This window comes from Cololabis saira, chromosome 5, assembly GCF_033807715.1.
Source record: "Cololabis saira isolate AMF1-May2022 chromosome 5, fColSai1.1, whole genome shotgun sequence".
NCBI lineage: Eukaryota > Metazoa > Chordata > Actinopteri > Beloniformes > Belonidae > Cololabis > Cololabis saira.
This window is the reverse complement of record NC_084591.1, coordinates 40,324,510-40,342,303: the sequence shown is the minus strand read 5'-3', so window position 1 is coordinate 40,342,303 and position 17,794 is coordinate 40,324,510. Positions and strand designations below refer to the sequence as shown.

Here is a 17,794-nt window from a genome sequence, read left to right as displayed (position 1 = left end):
CCTTCCTTCCTTCCTTCCCTCACACGTACATTGTGCGTGGATTTAACGCAGAACCATAAATCAGCGAGATGACAAATTCTTACCGTGGGGAATGTTTTTGACGGTATATCGTGAACGGTAAAATATCGCCCATCCCTACTCTCAGCATAGACAAGTGCTCTTTCTCTCTATCTGCACTTAATTGCATCCCCCTGCTCCCTCCAGTAATGAAAACATTCCCGGTGCTTGTCAACACCCAACTGTCACGACTAGCCATCCCACCATTTTTTTCTTCATCTATTTTGCCCTCTGTTTGTCTCTTCATGTAGTTTCACTTTTTCATTTTTATGCTTTTATGCCCCCCCCCCATCCGCCTTTTCTCTCTTGCTAATCAGTCCGTGTCTTTTTCAGCAACACATGAGGGGTTTGTAAAGAAATACTGGAGGCTGCAGAGACTGGCACCTATTGTGTTCAGCTTCCTGCACTGTTTGTGTGAATGTGTCCATGCTCGTGTGCGTGTGTGCGTGTGTGTGTGCCAGTCTGTCTGTGCGTGTACTTGACCCTCCACCACAAAAGACTTAGGATGTGAAGTGGGATCTGTGTGTTCATGGATGTGTTTTGCTTGAATTTAAGCTGGGGCAAGGAACCCGGCCCCTCACACAATGCCGAGGTTAGTCCCCACAGTGGCCACTTCCCCCTGGATCAGAGCTGCCTTTCTCCCCCTTCACAAAGAGCACTCTGTGGCTCTGCCTGGCTGGGGCTCCCATTCAGACATTCAGGGGGAGAAAAGAAGGGAGGGTGGCAGGAAAACGGAGAATGGTATGGCAAGAGAGGAGGAGGAGGAGGAGGAGGAGGAAGCACCAGAGACGGGAGGCGTTAAAAGCTTTACGTAGCCTCAATGCTCAAACGGTTCAATCAGAAGACACAGATTTGGGTTTCTCCCGGTGTTTATGACGGCCGCTGCAGTTTGTGGGATCAGAGCTCAAGGAATGATGGTGGCGGTCCAGACTGACCATGTGTTAACCCCCCCCTCCCCTCATCTTGAACCAGGGAAGACTGTTGAAAGATACTGAGCGAGAGAGATGAGAGATGGTTCATCACTGGTTTGAATCTGCTTTCCATGAATGACATATTCAAAACTATGCAAAGCTATTCAAAGCACGGCTATTCCACTGTAAATCCTGTGTCGTACAAAACTAAGGTCGCAGATCAGGTGTCTGTGCTGAGACAGGTCATTTGTTTATGGCTTGACCAACCTGTCCTGCAGGCTGTAGCAACATATAGGCCACAAGTATACGTTGTGTAACTTTAGGTTAAAAACCATTTCCACAGTTTGTTTTATGCTTCCTGTTTGAGAGACACTCCTTCACAAGATGTGGATATGGATGGCAGCATCCGTTTATTGTGTATTTATTTACAAGTTTTGAAAACATACCCCTTTGTCGTGGTGGTGATTTTGGCGGTTGTAATTCTACTCCGAGCAATCACAGATCAAACGCAAAAATTCTGGCGTCCAGATTCTGCGAGCGACAAGCTCGGCGATGGTGAGTGATAAAGGAGAGAGCAGTTGGCCAAATAACAGGATCATCTTTCCACTTTGATCTTGACCCGTTGTGACATATCAGACCCACTTTTCCACTCCACCGAGCCTCTGGGTGCAGCTTGGAGGTTTATGCCCAGTCACTCTCATTTCTCACCCCTTTTTTCCTGCTTACTTTAGATCTCGTCCACACACGCACATCCAGACATGCACGCAAACTTCATGAACGCAACACAGCAAGCTCCCTCCTCACACTTATCTGTGTGCGTATCTCCTCGTCAGGTTGAGCCAAGCGTTCAGGGACTCAGCAGGGAGCGGGTAGGAGCTGAAAACAGCCAGCCGCAGCAGGATAAGAGGACACCGCCCATCATTTCATCTCACCCGCTGGCTCATTCATTTGGCCACACCCCTAGCAGCATCATGCAAGACCCCCGATTACAAAGCATAAGGTAAAAAAGAAGCACAGGCATATAGCTGGCATATCTCCCTCCAGCAGTTATCTAAAATTGTTCTGCGTGCGTCTCTTCTGCAGTTTGCCCGGGCAGATGCACCCCGTGGTTCCCTCGGGGGCAGTTCCAGAGGAGTACCTGCGAGCTCTCCGGCCTTTCGCCACCTCAGACGAACTCCGACTGACCTCTCTGCCCCTGAGTCTCGACCCTGCTGCTGCTGCGGCTCATGCCGCCGGCGCTGCTGCTTACTATCACCCCGCCTACCTCCATCACCATCTGTCTTTACCAAGGTAACAACATTACACGCTGCTGCCAAGTGGGACCTTGACTAACTGGTGTTACATAGTTTCCCAGACAGCCGCTGCTGATCTACAAAACCATCATGTTTTTCATGAAAACGTTGGATAAGCTCTCCCAGCCGGCCTGCTTTCACTGACTGTTTTTTTTTTTTTTTTTCAAGCGACAGTGCAGAAGAATTGTTTTTGTTTTTGCTCTCGGTGCACCCCTGCAGTCTCAGCATTATGTCGTAAACAAAGCGCAAATATAGCGGTACCCGTGGATTTGTCCACCAGTTATAGCCCATTATATTTGGCAAAGAAAGTGACACTTAGAAAGCCAACAGAGACTATAGACGAACCAGCGTTTTGGCTTAAAATAGCAGCAAGGGATAATATTCCAGCTTTTAATGCAGCAGCACCGTTAGCTGTGATGTAGTCTACGCACCCGACCACAAATACTGAGCCAGCTAGCTTCTTAAAGCCAGGCACGGGGTTTGACGTAACATAACGTGTGTTATCGCGAGAGTGATCTGGGCCAAATCAGAAAGAGCAATTCAAGGCCGGCCGTGCAGGGCGGTCGGGGGAGGGGGTCCCATTTACATGAATTCATGAAACATCAGAAAGATTTCTTTATGTTATTTTTTTTAATTACCTGTTTGCAAATTCTCTGCACACACAGCTTTTTATGCTTGTTTACGCAACAATTAATGCAACTCTGCTTCCTCAAAAGTAAAGACATTGCGCAGAAATGAGATAAATAGATTAATTAATTAATTAATTTACAATTAATTTAGAGGAGAATTAAGATGAGAAATCACATATTTGAGCTGCAACATTTTTTGAAAAGTAAACATCAACTTTAACGTCTGCAAGATAAATGCAAACTTTTAACATGTTGTTGTATGACTTATTTAAAAAAAAAAACATTATTAGAAACTGTGTTTTTCAGAAGTAACAAGGTTGTCGCTGCTGTGTAAACTGTGTGGGAACCTGAATGATCAAGTTAAGTAATTGATATACAATGATTAGGGGATTTTGATCAGCTATGATACAACTACCAGTGAACACAACATCCACAACTGCAAGAGAAAATGATCCAATGGAAAAAAATTAAACCAAACCATCTGTACATGCAGCCTCATTTTAGGCAGACTGAACTAGTGCAATAGTCTGGCAAAGTTTGGGAATTCTTTTGAAAGAATTTAAGAGCCATTGTCTTGATTTTCTGCTGTCTGTCATCAGGATGGAGGAGTCCCTGTGTCTTTCTGCGCTGCGGTCGCAGTTCTACTCTGTGCCTGCAGGAGGCACTTTCCCTCTTCATCCTTCTACCCTCCACTTGCACCTGCCTGGAGGTCATTACCCTGGAGAAATGAACCACAACGCCTTGTCTGAGAGGTAACATTTCTTTCTTTCTTTCTTTCTTTCTTTCTTTCTTTCTTTCTTTCTTTCTTTCTTTCTTTCTTTCTTTCTTTCTTTCTTTCTTTCTTTCTTTCTTTCTTTCTTTCTGCTTTCTTGCTTTCTTGCTTTCCATCTTTCTTTCCTGTCTGCAGAGCTTTGCAATCTCTCTGCAGTGTAAGCACAGGTTGCTGAGTGTGTATGATATTTTTAGCACACACCCCACAGTGCTTCCTATACACTCATCGCACACACACTGCCCTTAACGCACACACACACACACACACACACACACACACACACACACACACACACTGTTTCCCTATATAAATGCATATGCAAGCCAGTGCGTGCATACTCACATACACATACTGAGGGTATTTGTTTCTGTCTCTGCACTATTTTCTCTCAGTTCTTAGACCTCCTTTCTCAGTTTGACAATGCACATGGTTTCCCCGGAGCATAATGAACGAGAGGGGATGTTTGTGTTTGAAATGGATGGTATTTATCGTCTTCTGCATAATAGCTCCTGCATATCTTGTAGGTTTGTTTGTGTGCTATTGATTGCTGGTGAATGTGTTCTGTTGTGTGTGACTGTGCGTGTTTGTGCCATTATCCTGTGGATACCTATTAAGTGTTCATCTGCTCTTGCTCAGTCATGCTGTGTATGGATTATTTTCCTCGTGGTAAGTGGGGAGTGTACGTGCATATCAGTGTGTATTTCCGTAAGCTGCGTGTAATGCTTGATCAGAAATGTTTGTGTGAGATTCACCAGTGTGTGGTTAATATCTGCCTCATGTTGGGTGTTGCATCTCTCACCTTCCTCCCATGTGTGTGTGTGTGTGTGTGTGTGTGTGTGTGTGTGTGTGTGTGTGTGTGTGTGTGTGTGTGTGTGTCTGTGTGTACGTACTTGCCAATCTCCCCTGCAGGCTGCAGATGGAGAATGAGCTCCGCCAGCGTGAGAGAGAGCAGGAGCGTGAACGAGAGAAAGAACGGGAGCGCGAGGCTGGGCTGGAGCGGGTGCGAGAGGAGGAGCGCGAGCGAGAGCGCGAGAGGGAGCTGGACAGACAGAAGGAAAGGCAGAGGGACAGACAGCAGCAGATGGTCAGAGCGGCGGAGAGCCACTACCTGGCTGACCTGCAAGCTCGGAGGGGGGCACTGGAGGAGAGGACCAGACCAGGAGGGAGGCTGACCCCAAACAGGCCGGGTAACCAACACACCAACACACGTCCAGGGACAGAGACAGCAGGACACCCGGTGTTCATAAGACTGCTTGCAGCTGATTTGCAGTATGTTAAATTACTTTGAAAACAGCTAACAGGTAGATTACAGCTCTGACATAATCACTGGAGAGGACAGGAAATACTCCTGAAACTTTGAGGCCTGTGAGACTGAGAAAGTGGACAAACTAATGAAACTTATGAGAAAATTGGCCGATAGCCCTAAAAAACTGAGAAAGGATTAGAGCAAATTGACATGTTAAACGAAATTGTTTCTCGTAATTAGCATCACAAATGTCTTCAGTCTCAGTAAGGCCACGTTTACACGTAGCCGGGTATTTACAAAAACGGATATTTTCCCCTCTACGTTTTCAAAAATATCCTCGTTTACACGAGCCCGCATGAAAACGCTGTTAACGTCATGCCAGACAATCAGAATCCTGGAAAAAACATCAACAAATGACACGTGTAACTTCCACTTCCAAGACGGAACGAGTCTTTCGTTTGGAGTGACAGAGAAGTGGAGTTACTTTTAAGTGTGACTTTAGAATATAAAACAGGTAAAATACAAGAAAATACAGGTCGCACACATGACGCTGGTGAGTTTCTGGTGCATAATGTGACGTTCTGAAGCTTAAATCTCTGTTTTCCTCTGTTTTCCTCCGTTTTCCTCCGTTTTCCTCTGTTTAGACGCAAACGTGAAAACGGAGTTTTTGAAAATCTCCAAATGATCGTTTTTGGGGGCTTTGAGCTGCGTTTTCGTGTAAACGAACGGCCAAAACGTATGAAAACACCTCTGTTTTTGCTTCGTGTAAACGGGGCCTAAGTCTGACAAATTTAAAGGATGAAAAGTCATCATTCTGCTGTTTGGGGTGCTGTTCACAACACTGAACATGGACCAGAGAAAGCCAAGGAGGCAACTGAGGAGAATGGAGCAAAAATTATAGACAAGCATGTTAAACGGGAAGGCTAGAGGAATATCTCCAAGCATCTTGATGTTCCTGTGACAGCAGTTATAAATGTATTCAAAAGTTTAGGAAAATTGAGACAAATAATACAAATGGCAACCAAAGAGATTCAAGGTGAACTTCAAGGTCAAAGAATATCAGTGTCAGATCCTACCATCCATCACCATTTGAGCCAAAGTGGATGGCTGAGGAGGACTCCACTGTTGAAGGAAAATAATAAAAAAAAACCAGAGGGGACCTTGTCTAAATGCACATTGATAAGCCACAAATCTTCTGGAAGAATGTCCTCCAGTTTTGTTTCTTCTGTCCTTTGGAAAGATGAGACAAAACTGGAGCTTTTTGGTAAGTCACATTAGCTCTATGTTCACAGATGGAAAAATGAAGCTTTCAGAGACAAGAAGACTGTAGCTACTGTGAAACATGGAGGAGGCTCGGTGTCTTGAATCTGTGCAAGTGCAATGACAGCTCAAGACGTTCTGGACACAAATATACTGCACAGTGTCAGAAATGTTGGTCTCAGATGCAGGTGATGGGTCCTCCAACATGATAAAAACCCAAAATACGCAACCAAAAACATCCAAGAATGACTCCAATAAAACACTGGACTATTCTGAAGTGTCCTTCTATGAGTCTTGACATAAATCCTATTGAACATCTGTGGAAAACGCTGAAACGTGCATCTGGAGAAGAAACCCTTCAAACCTCAGCTGGAGCAGCTTGATCACGACGAGTGGACTGAAATACCTGTCCACAGGTGCAGAAGTCTCATTGAGAGTTGCAGAAATCATTTAATAGCAGTGATTGTTTCAAATGGTTGTGCAACATAAATATTAGGTTGAGTGTCCCAGCAGTTTCATTCAGGCCAGTTTAACTATTTTATTTGTCTAAATGATTCTGTTGAACCACAATTCAAAATTAATGTCTGCTTTCCACAGTCAGGGTTTATAAATTATGATTTATTATCAAATATCATATAATGTGGGTTTTACTGTCTCTAGTGGAAGGCTGCCAACAAATTTATGTGCGAGCGTTGGTATCCCGCCTTATCTCCTTTTGATAACTGCTGACATATTTCATCTCTGCCATTCACTCCCCTGAACCTCTGTGGCTTGGCTCTGTTTAAGAGCTTTTTATGTCAAGATATGAGCTGTCAGTAGTGATGGAGTGACCTATGAAGAGATTTTTGTGTGGGATTAATATGGATTGCTATAAATCTCCTACCTCTTTTCGTGCCATAATCTTTAGAAACCAATTAACCAGACAATCTGTTCACCAAAATGTAATGGAATTATTTGATTCACACACAAGTGACACACCCTGTGTCTACACACATCTGCTTTGCATGTTGTTTCATGTTTCTCTTTGAGCAAATTTAAAACAATTAACTAAATCTCCCCATTTTATCCAGATAAAACGAAGGAGTCGGACCACCCGGGCTTCCCGTCACTAAAGCCACTTCCCCTGCAGCCTGGCCTTCACATCTCCAGACCATCTGTCCCACACCCAGTACCGAGCCTGTTGCCTTCCCACCTGGGGAAGCATCGTGCTACCGGCTCTGGGGGGATTCACGGAGCTCTGGTAGCTGCAATGATGACTCAAAGAGCCAGCGACGAGGCCTGGTTAATGCAGCACCGAGCACAAGGGCACGACAGGGAGGGTCCGCTGGAGGGGGGCCTCAGGTCACCTGGGAAAGGAGTGGAGCCCAGAAAAGAAAGCCATAGGTGAGGCTGATAAATGAGCTAGGTTTTGAGCATGACGTGTTCTTTCTCTGTATTTTCACACTATTCTATTATATATATACTACTGAGTACATACATAAACATCACTGCTCTATTATCATTACTACAACTCCCTCTTCCTCCATTCATATTTTTGCTATTTTTTACATCTTCATTGACTTTTTAAGTATTAGGGCTATGTGCAAGGCAAGACGCACTTTATATTCCTAAAATGGGTACTCCCAGTACCATAAAACTGTCATTGCTGGTATTTAATTAATGTAATATGTACTGAGTATTGTGCATTTAAAATAGCACTTTATATTTACTGTGCAATCGGGCAATCTGCAATATAATTACGCACCTAACACTTTAACACTTCAGCACTCTGCACTTTAATCAGCCCTTTGATACCTAATTTTAGCATTTAATATTACTGAAATTCGTATGGTCCCCCGACCCTTGGCCTGTATGTTTCATGATCCACTATACTTTTCATTGTTTTTGCTTTTCTTTTCCTTTTCTGTCCTATTGTGTTTTTAAGGACACGCTTTCTCTCTTGTAATTGCTCCTCCTGCCTACTGGCCATGGAAGCTAACTGTTCTACTTGTCATTACTGTTGTTTTATTGATTTTATTATTTTATGTTGTTGACATTAACCTGCCGAAGGGACTAAAGATGAAAATTAGCCGTTGGCTATAATCTTGCATATTTACATGTATATGTTCATTAATATGTATTCAATCAATCAATCACATTTTATTTATATAGCACCTTTCGTCCAAGTACATGAAATACAAGGTGCTTTGACATTTTGATTGAAAAATACGCATAATAAACAAATAAAAACTGGGAGACCAAAAAGATAAAAACTGGGAGACCAATGCACCCTGACATACAATATAAAATATATAAAATTTATAAAAAGATAAAGGTTCAAGGATTAAGGCTAAAAAAAAAAAAATCAGTCCACAACAATAAAAATAATAAAAACATTATAAGAGATAGATAAATAAATAAAACAGATACCTTTAAAAAATTTTAAACGGAATAAAACTAAAACTATAAAATGTGATGCTACATAAAAGCCAGACCAAAGAGATGAGTTTTTAGTCTACGTTTAAAAATGTCCACAGTTCCAGCTCCTCTCAGATCCTCCGGCAGGCTTTTCCACAGTTTTTGGAGCATAGTGGTTAAAAGCAGCATCACCAAATCTTTTAGTTCTGCTCTGTTATAAATAAAATAAACTCAAATAAACTCAAAAATATATAATTTTTTTGTTTTTTTTCCCGAAACAGACACAATTTGGTCTACCCCAACCCAGGCAGCAAGGATGTCCCCCCCTGCCTCGGGGCTCCACCTCCTCTTATCTCCCCTAAAGGTCCCAATCACCCTCCTGCTCCTCCCACTACACTTTGGAACCCGGCGTCTCTTGTCGACACACCTGCAGACTCCCGCAGGAAGCTCAACGCCCCTACACCGCCCACTCGACCGCCCCCGGGTCTGACCAGGGCCGACAGACCTCCGATCAGCTGGGGGGAAAGGATGGACGATCGAGGTAGGAGGACTGCAAAAAGCCCAGAGAGATACCCTTCACTGAGGGCGGCGAGTCTGCAGGAGTCCTGGAACAAGAGCGAGGAGGTTCGAGCCATGCAGGGCCTGTTCCCTCGGCATCATATCAATAACCGCCACCACAGACCTTACGCTCCCCCGTCTGGCCAGGGTGACCAGGGGGCTCGGTGCCAGGTGGCCTCTCCGTCTCTGCTGAGGGAGCAGCAGAGACGGCCCCCCGACAAGATGCTTGTTTACGACGAGGTCCTCCAGCAGCATCGGCGCCTGCTCAGCAAACTTGACCTGGAGGAAAGGAGAAGGAAGGAAGCGAGAGAGGGAGGTGAGAGAAACACAGACTGGCCATTTCTGAGCAGGATGCTCGTCTGCTTCATTAAAAATGGTTCCTGGGCCTGAGATATTTTTTGAATAATGAATGATAACTTCTCTCCTACATTGCTTTTACTAGGTTATTACTATGACGTGGATGAGTCATATGATGAGAGCGACGAGGAGGAGGTTAAAGCTCACCTGAGGAGGGTGGCAGAACAGCCCGCACTCAAACTGGACATGTCCTCTGAGGTTTGTAAAGGCAGACAGATTTTCATCAGCTATTCAAAGTTTTTTTGTTTAGCTGATATTCATCCGTCCGAACTCCCCTCTCCAAAGAAAGTGGATTTCCTCCGTTTGTGTGGTCTGACAACGGTGGCACGTCGCGATGAGATTGTGGCTCAGAAGAGGAGGAAGAGGAGGAGGATGATGAGAGAGCGCAGCATCTCTCCACCGGGAGTGCAGGGCAAGAGAAAGGTCTCTTCACCTTCAACCCCCACGGCACCCCTAACCACCCCGTACTCTGCCGAGCAGATGGATAGCACCCCCAAGCTGGAGGAAAAGAAAGACTTCCTCCTTATGTTCAGCCTTACCCATGTCAGCCCACAGCAGAGGAGAGGTAACAGCCGTTTCAGGAGCTACACACATCTATGTGCTGCTCTGCAGTCGTTTGGGTGATTCAAAGAATGCACGTTGCATCTCAGTTTTGTGTTTGCATTGAGGCTGTAGGTGGGGTGAGAAAAAACAAAGGATAGGAGGACTCTGAAGAGGAGGAATTTCAGCTTAACAATCCTGTTAAAGAAAATCTAGATATGAAAAGGTTCAAAGCATATATATTTCAGTGCTTTTGCAGCAAATGCAAAGTGAAAATGCTTTCAGAAGAATTCCCCTTAAAAAAGAATAAATAAAAAAATCACACCCTGTAGGGCCCGTATCATTGTGGGCTGAAGGTTTTGAAGACGGGTCCTTTTGACTCTGGCTGGGGTTGTTGTCAGGCTGCAGAATGAATTCAGGATCAAAGACCTCCCAAACAAAATATCTGTAATTCTCACAAAGTGTTGGCTTAAAGGAGCATGAGGCTCCTTTTAAGAAATGAGACTCTCTAGCGCCACCCTTCACCACGACGGCCGTTGGGGGTACTGCAGCCAACAGTGAAGCCGGCACGGGAGAACGGGGAGAACCTGCATGCAGCGTCATGTGACGTCACATCCACAGGACAGCGCGGGAAATTCGAACTCTGAATTGCAGCACATTTTGCAGCACGCAGCCTGTTCAAGGCAACGGAGAGATACACTAGAGGGCTCATTCTTTTTGGTTTGGAATGCTTCATCTGACATTATTACTAGAAAACTTAAAACGTATACAGATTTTTTTCATAAATCCTGCCTCAAGCTCCTTTAAATTTTCTGAAATGAGTACCAGAGTCATTACATTTTTTTAAAAGATTTGTAAAAGCAGCTCTGTTGGGTTTTTATTATCCAAATATTGAATAAATTAAGTTTCTTTTAAATCAAGAATTGGATTGGATTTAAAAATACAAGTGTAAACTCTACCTTGTTACAATTATTATTAGTACCATTAGTATTATTATTATTATTATTATTATTGTTGTAAAAGGACCCTGTTTATTTAAATCAGCCGCTTATTTGCACTCTCTAACTGTATCTTAAAAGAGGCATATTATGCCCTTTGATATATCACGCTGCGATCAAATTACCACACGCCACCCACGTCTTAATACTTCTGTTCATTAGAGCTGGTTTTGGCGGGTGTAATCTACTGGACTCCACGTCACTTAGCCGTTCTGTGGGTTGTGCTTGAGAACATTAGTACAGCTCTGTGCTTACATGCAAACTTAACATGAACACAAATTACATCCCATAACCTCTGGAACAGGTTATTACCATGTGAGAGAGGATGCAGCGCCGAGCCTGCGAGCTGGCACAACACTACCTCACTGGCCATTTTTATTTTCTCTTATAACACTTAGGTTTCCCTTGTTTGTAGTTGGGCTGTGGACGGGTTGTACAGATCCCTCGTTGAGACATTTCTGTGTCACATACTGGCTCAGTGTACTCTGATGATGGTGGTCCATTCCTCCAAGTTTTGCTTGTTTGTGGAGGGTAGTGTTAAGAACTGTTCCTTATAAGGGCTATATGTTTGTTTTTGTAATGGCCACTTCTGGTGTTGAGCTACTGATCCATTCATCCACAAACAGGGTTTATACAGCAATCCTTATGTTAAATTTAATACCAATTTAATACCTTTTTCACTACTTTCAGATTTTTTTTAAAAACTGTCACAACATTAAGTGTTAATCACGGACCTTTTAACATTAATACAGATTTTGAACTATAGAACACTATACAGAACAGATTTATAGACTCATTGATGTTGACCAGATGTTTCACATTTATTTCACTTTGTGAATGACAATTAAATAGACTGCTTAAAATGTAAAAGGTAAAAAATAATACCAATTTAAAAAAAAATAATACCTCTGACAGTGAATTTAACACTTTTAATGGCCTTAAATTTGACAATTTTCATTTATCACTTTTTAATACTTTTTAAAACCCCGCGGAAACCCTGACAAATTAATCGCTCTGTGACGCATCAGTGTGCTGTAAATTTGAATGGCTTGCCAAATTGATTGTTTTCAGACTTAAAATGACTAAGTAACAAGGTTCTGTTGTCTCATATTCTTCTCTTGGTAGTTACTCCAAGAATCCAAATATATACAATTTTCTTGTATGCTAACTTTATTTCTGTGAATTTCTTTTAGATTTAATGTTTGCAGCCATATTGTATTCTGCTACACAATTTTCCATCTGTTCTTGGTGCCAGTCGGTTCTCTTAACAGGTGCTCTCGTTCTGCCCTTTTCCTTGTAGATAAAGAGAGGACAGAGGAACTGCTGAGAGCTATTCAGAGAAAGACTGTGACCTTAGACACTCTCAGATATAATCCTTTTCCGCTGTGCAGAAGTCCTACTGCTCCTTCAACTGGTGAGCCGCACACAAACACGTGTACATCAATACACACGAGCATGCTTAAACTTGCAAAACACTCCTTTTAATGAACTGTGCTGACTTTTAGGTGACTCCTCCACAGCTCCTCTGCCATCTCAGTCCAATGGACACCTGTACCCAGACTCTCCCAGCCCCTCCCCTCCGTACCTACACAAAGCTATGCACCTCCATAATGACACACTCAAACCCTCCATGGACTCCCAGGTGGCCCGCATCCCTCCTCCCTTAGCTCCTTGTCAGGAAAAGTCTGAATCCATCGAAACTCAATCAAACAGGAAGCTTCAAACTCTTCAGAACGGCATCGCTCCTCCTCAGAAAAAGGAGCCCAGTTCTGTGCATAATGGACGGAATCGACCTTGGGAGCGGTTCACATCCGAGGCCTTTGCTCAGCGATTTCACCAGACTGTGCTGAAGTCCACAAACAACACACTGCAGAACAAAGGTTAGCCCCTCACTCGCATACCTGCATAGCCTGATAAATCAGACCCACATCTAGAAAGATGTACCTACAAATAAAATTTTTATTTGGCAGCGGTGGATAAAACCTCCACTGTCAGCCTTGGAGTATTTAAATGAAAGTGCACCGCCATCTAGTGGTCACAATGTGCACCACTTAAATGTCTGCTGGTGCTGGTGTACACGAAGCATTCTCACTTCTTGTGATATGACATAATTGTGCACAAAAACTGAATTTTATTCGTAATCTCATGTGTTTTTTTTTTCTTTCTTTCTACTAGGAGTTTCAAATAATATCCACGAGACTGGTGGGAAGTCTGATCGCTCACAGCCTCACAACATCTCTCAGCTGAAAACTTCAAATCTAAATCATGGCCCTATGCATGCACATGTCAATGGCCACCACTTCCATCCCCTTGCAGTCAGCCAGGATGCTTCAGCTCCTTGGGACCACCTGTCCGATGAGGACGAGGAAGAGTCAAGTCAAGAGGATGAGGAGGAAGAGACGGAAGAAGCTCCCAGGAAGTGGCAGGGCATTGAAGCTATTTTTGAGGCCTACCAGCAGTACGTGGATGGTGAGTCCATGTCAAATCACTTTGTCTCAGAGCACTTGAAAAAAAAAACTATGTAACTAATTTATGGCATCATTCTGAGCTAAATAAAATGTATTCAAACTTAATTGGAAAATCATATATCTGGATCCAACCCAATGTTAGTGTTCAGGCACATAAGGAAATTACAAAAGCTTCATACTTTTTAAGAAGTTGATCCATATTTTTTTTAATGTAGTGAGTTCTTTGTGTACCTGCTGTCCACCTCTCCACAAACTGTCATGAAATTCAGAATCGTCTGAATCTAAGTCTTTTGTTTACTGTTACTTGCAAAAAAATAAGCATAATTGGTAAATTACCTAGGTTGGGCTCTTTCTAAGTAAAAGAAAACGAGATAATTCAAGTAACTGTCACATTTCTAAGTGTGTGTGTGCTCCAGAGGACTAGGTTCAGTTCATGAGAAAATCTGAAATCATTAATGTTCATCTAGAAAATAAAGAGCTGCAGTATTATGAGTACATTTTTCTTTCTGTCTTGAGATTACAACTTGAGATTATTTGTAAGAAAGGTTTCAAAGACAAAAAAATATCTCATAACAACACACTTATAGTGAATAAGAAATGTGTAAATTGCCTATGGATAACCATAGGCAATTTAGTGTTTACTAAATAAAATGTATCAAAATTAACAATCATCATCCTAATATATCAATCTGCGGCTAAAATCACAATTGTTAACTGTGTTTGTTCAATGTGATTAGCTCATTAGCTGAAGCTTCATATGTAATAAACATCTAACAGTAGCATCCTTGGTGTGAAGAGACTGACCCGATCTTGCAAGGCGACAGAGCTTTTTTAGAATTTTTCTTCTGAAAAGGTGACGTTTCTTGTCCTGCTACTGTTACCCCACTGCTCCAACTCTGTAAGCCGAGGCTGTTGTGTAAAAGATAACTTAGAGAAAACAGAAAAATACTCACAATGTTCTCAAACCAAATCTCTTTGCAGAATGGAGCATAGAACGGCAGGTTCTTCAAAGTCAGTGTAAAAGACTCGAAGCTCAGAACTACAATTTGAGCAGAACTGCGGAGCAGCTTTCTCTCACCATGGGGGTAAGAACGTCACGATTAAACAGCATGCTTGCATCTGTGTGAACGGTTGTGTTTTCAACTTTTAGAAGCAGTCTTGGCATTTTCTGTGTGCATGCTTGAGCGAAAGTGATGCAGGGAGCAGCGGCTCTGTAATTAGAATTGTGTGTGTCCTCTTTCGTTCGTCAGGAGCTGGTGAGTCACAGGCAGAAGGTGAGGGAGGAGCGGGACAGGCTGCAGGCAGAGCTGGAGCACTTCAGGATGTGTTTGACACTACCTAACATCCACTGGGGCAGGGGCCAAGTTAACGGACACACGCCGAGGTGACCTTCGACACAGAGGGTTACGCCTCTGACAGCAAAGGAGCAGTAGTGAGAGCAAGCTGGACCGGAGCCAGGACATTTGAAGCACTTGAAGGAGCCAGTTGTTTTCATTGTAACCTCTCTGGCCAGTCAATCATGTCACTTGATCGTTCCCAGATCCGGTTCGTTACAGTACCTGCCATGTTGGACACAGCGACTATAATCCTTGGCAGATGGTGACAACATTCTGTCACCCACAGGTCCTACTACCTAAGTTGGCTTTAAGGACTGTCTACCATTTAACTGATTTTCATAATAATTAAACTGCATCAATATGCATTAATGACATGTATCACTAAGCACACATCTTCTGCCTCTCTGGACAGCACAAAGACGTGTCCTGCTGTGCAGTGAGGTTTGAGTCGAGGAATCAAAGCACACCTCAGGCCTTAAACTTGACAAGATGCACTTGAAATGTTATTAAAGGAATACTTGACAACCCTCTGTATGATAAAAAGTTGTTTTGTCTGCTGAGTTCTGTATTTGACAGACGGAGCACTGTGTGCTGGTAAAAGATCTACAAAGCATGGGGGAGCATCTAAAGTAAATTTCAATAATTGTTTGGGTTTTTTTCTTTCTTTAGTTATGATGTTTCAGTGGTAATGTTTCCTGTGATAGATGAAGAGTTTTGTACGTTTTACTGCTTTAACTGTTAACTGTGGGAAGCCATATGCTTTTTATGGAATTGCTGCTGGTCAGAACAAAATTGTTTAGAGAATTAGAGGACAGCACAGCATGACAGTGATATTTTGAAAAACGTTATAATATAATGTCAAAATGTTTGGGAGATAAAAAATGTCCACCGGGTATGAATAATGACAACTGTCAGTCATTGCCATTGTTTTGATGATTTACCTAAGGGTCCATGTCTTAAGTTCTTTACATGCTTGGGAAAATACTTTTTTTGGGAGGGTTTCTTGCAATTCCACGTAAGCTCTTAGATGATCGGCATCTCTGGAGTGAGACTTTGATTTGGGAGAATAGCCAGATCACTTTATATTTTTCATTTCAGGTTTACAGTATGTTAAAACAGCTAAATGAAATGAATAAAACAAATTCTGATTTTTTTTCTATGTTTGAGGTACACAACCAAATGATTGTTTTCATCTTTAAAGGACAATAAGCTATACCCAGTTTATTTTAAAGAATCTATTTTGTTGAAGGCAGGTACATTTATGTAACGTTATACCTAACATGACCGCTGGGATAGGCTCCAGCAGACTCCTCTGATCCTGATTGGATTGGAGGGGTTATAGAAAATGTTTCAATGGATGGATTACACATAACATTAAGTCTCACTTTCTTCTAATCAGACTATTAAAATGTCTTTAAGCACAAGCTACAGCAGCAGTTTCCCTCAATCCCCTGACTTGCACCCATGACCTGCTCAGTCTCTTCCACAAACTTTCTGTGAACTCTTGAAATATTTGCTTCAATCACTTGTTATGTAATGTATTATTTGGGCTGTATAATTGCAATGAATTATTTATTAACATATATATTGCTGTACATTCCGATGGAAATTTACATTAAAATATTTGTAAAACGTCTGATTTTTTTCCTGCATCTCATTTACACATCTAGTGGATATTTAGCAAGATTCTGTGTTTGTATTCTCTCACAGTTTTTCACCTATCTAAGACAAATGCACCAGATAAAGATCTATGAAACTCGAAGGTTGTGTAAGACCATTAGAAACAGTTGTTTCACAAACTGCTGTCATGTATCCACGTGTCCTCTAAAGTTAGATCCAAAGTTTATAATCTACTGTTAACCCTTTATAGGGCGAGTAACCATATACGGTAATTTCCGTGGACATGAAAAACTACTTTCCCCACACTTCTCAGTGAGGTCTTGAAATCATGTGAGTTAATCCTGCCAATCAGCACAGATCATGCTTTGTCAAAGACAGTGTCATCATGGCATCTGACCAATCAGTAGTGCCCTGGAGAAGTGGGAATGTCACATTTTTGCTCCTACCTTCTTCCACACAAAAGTTCAGAAAGCTGAAACTAACCATGCTAAGTTGATGACACTCACACAGTATGTGTTTGAATGATGGTGCTAACTGATGAGATAAGTGTTGTTTGTGCAGAATTAGTGAAATCAATGAAATAGTTAGCATGAATAATGGTGACCCCATATATGATCATACGCCCCTGTGTGGTAAAACTAGTGCAAGTGACTGAGGAACCTTTTATAGACATATGCCAGATACTCTAGTAAGCCATACTTTGTGTATTTTTTTTACAAATACACCCCCTTATGGTCAAACTAGTTAAAGTGACAGTGTCCTTTTGTAGACATATGCCCGGTGCATGTAGTAAGTCATACTTCGGGTGTTTTCGTTTTACAAATAGCGCATTATAAGGTAAGACAATATTGGATGTTGCATTGGATGTTGCCACAGATTTGTATAGCATAATATCAGTACCAGCATTAATTCTAATGCTATTCTTCCTTTCTTGTTCTGTGGCATGGTCAATGGCATGGTCAACCTGCCTGCTGCTGGAGAGAGAGGGTCAGGAGGTGATTGGACTGATTGGACGAAATATATGGATGGAGAAAAAGAGAAGCCCTATAAGTCAAGTTGTACCATTTATGGAGAAAAGTTCTAATATCTCTATGAAGAGAGTATCATAAATATTATGTTGTATGTGTTTTTTGTATTTTTATACATATCCAATTTATGGGTACTACAATTTCACCCACAATGGGCAAGTAACCATACATGGTAACTTCAGTTTTAGATACAATGTTACTGGCGATGGGCAAGGAACCATATATGGTAACTTCTTTGACCTTGATTTACATCAAGAATAAAAAAAAAATGAAAAAAAGAAAAATTGAATAATACTCTGGTAGTAGCCCCCAATAATCCGTGTA

The 17,794-nt window shown here is 42.3% G+C and overlaps 1 protein-coding gene across 4 annotated transcripts in view; it reads left to right on the top strand.

Moving 5' to 3' along the window:
- LOC133444341 (genetic suppressor element 1-like) overlaps positions 1 to 16,437 on the top strand; it is a 45,137-nt gene extending 28,700 nt beyond the window's left edge. For 3 of the 4 annotated variants that reach the window (XM_061722055.1, XM_061722057.1, XM_061722058.1), the window contains exons 4-16: positions 1,802 to 1,968; positions 2,052 to 2,258; positions 3,489 to 3,641; positions 4,571 to 4,848; positions 7,238 to 7,550; positions 8,846 to 9,438; positions 9,565 to 9,677; positions 9,765 to 10,044; positions 12,318 to 12,431; positions 12,523 to 12,897; positions 13,193 to 13,486; positions 14,467 to 14,570; positions 14,736 to 16,436. In XM_061722055.1, the coding sequence (XP_061578039.1) occupies positions 1,802 to 1,968; positions 2,052 to 2,258; positions 3,489 to 3,641; positions 4,571 to 4,848; positions 7,238 to 7,550; positions 8,846 to 9,438; positions 9,565 to 9,677; positions 9,765 to 10,044; positions 12,318 to 12,431; positions 12,523 to 12,897; positions 13,193 to 13,486; positions 14,467 to 14,570; positions 14,736 to 14,873 (3,129 nt within the window). In that variant the 3' untranslated portion in view covers positions 14,874 to 16,436. Of the gene's footprint in view, positions 1 to 1,801; positions 1,969 to 2,051; positions 2,259 to 3,488; positions 3,642 to 4,570; positions 4,849 to 7,237; positions 7,551 to 8,845; positions 9,439 to 9,564; positions 9,678 to 9,764; positions 10,045 to 12,317; positions 12,432 to 12,522; positions 12,898 to 13,192; positions 13,487 to 14,466; positions 14,571 to 14,735 lie in introns of all 4 variants that reach the window. The other variant, XM_061722056.1, reaches the window with a different exon arrangement.
- Positions 16,438 to 17,794: the final 1,357 nt, after the last annotated feature.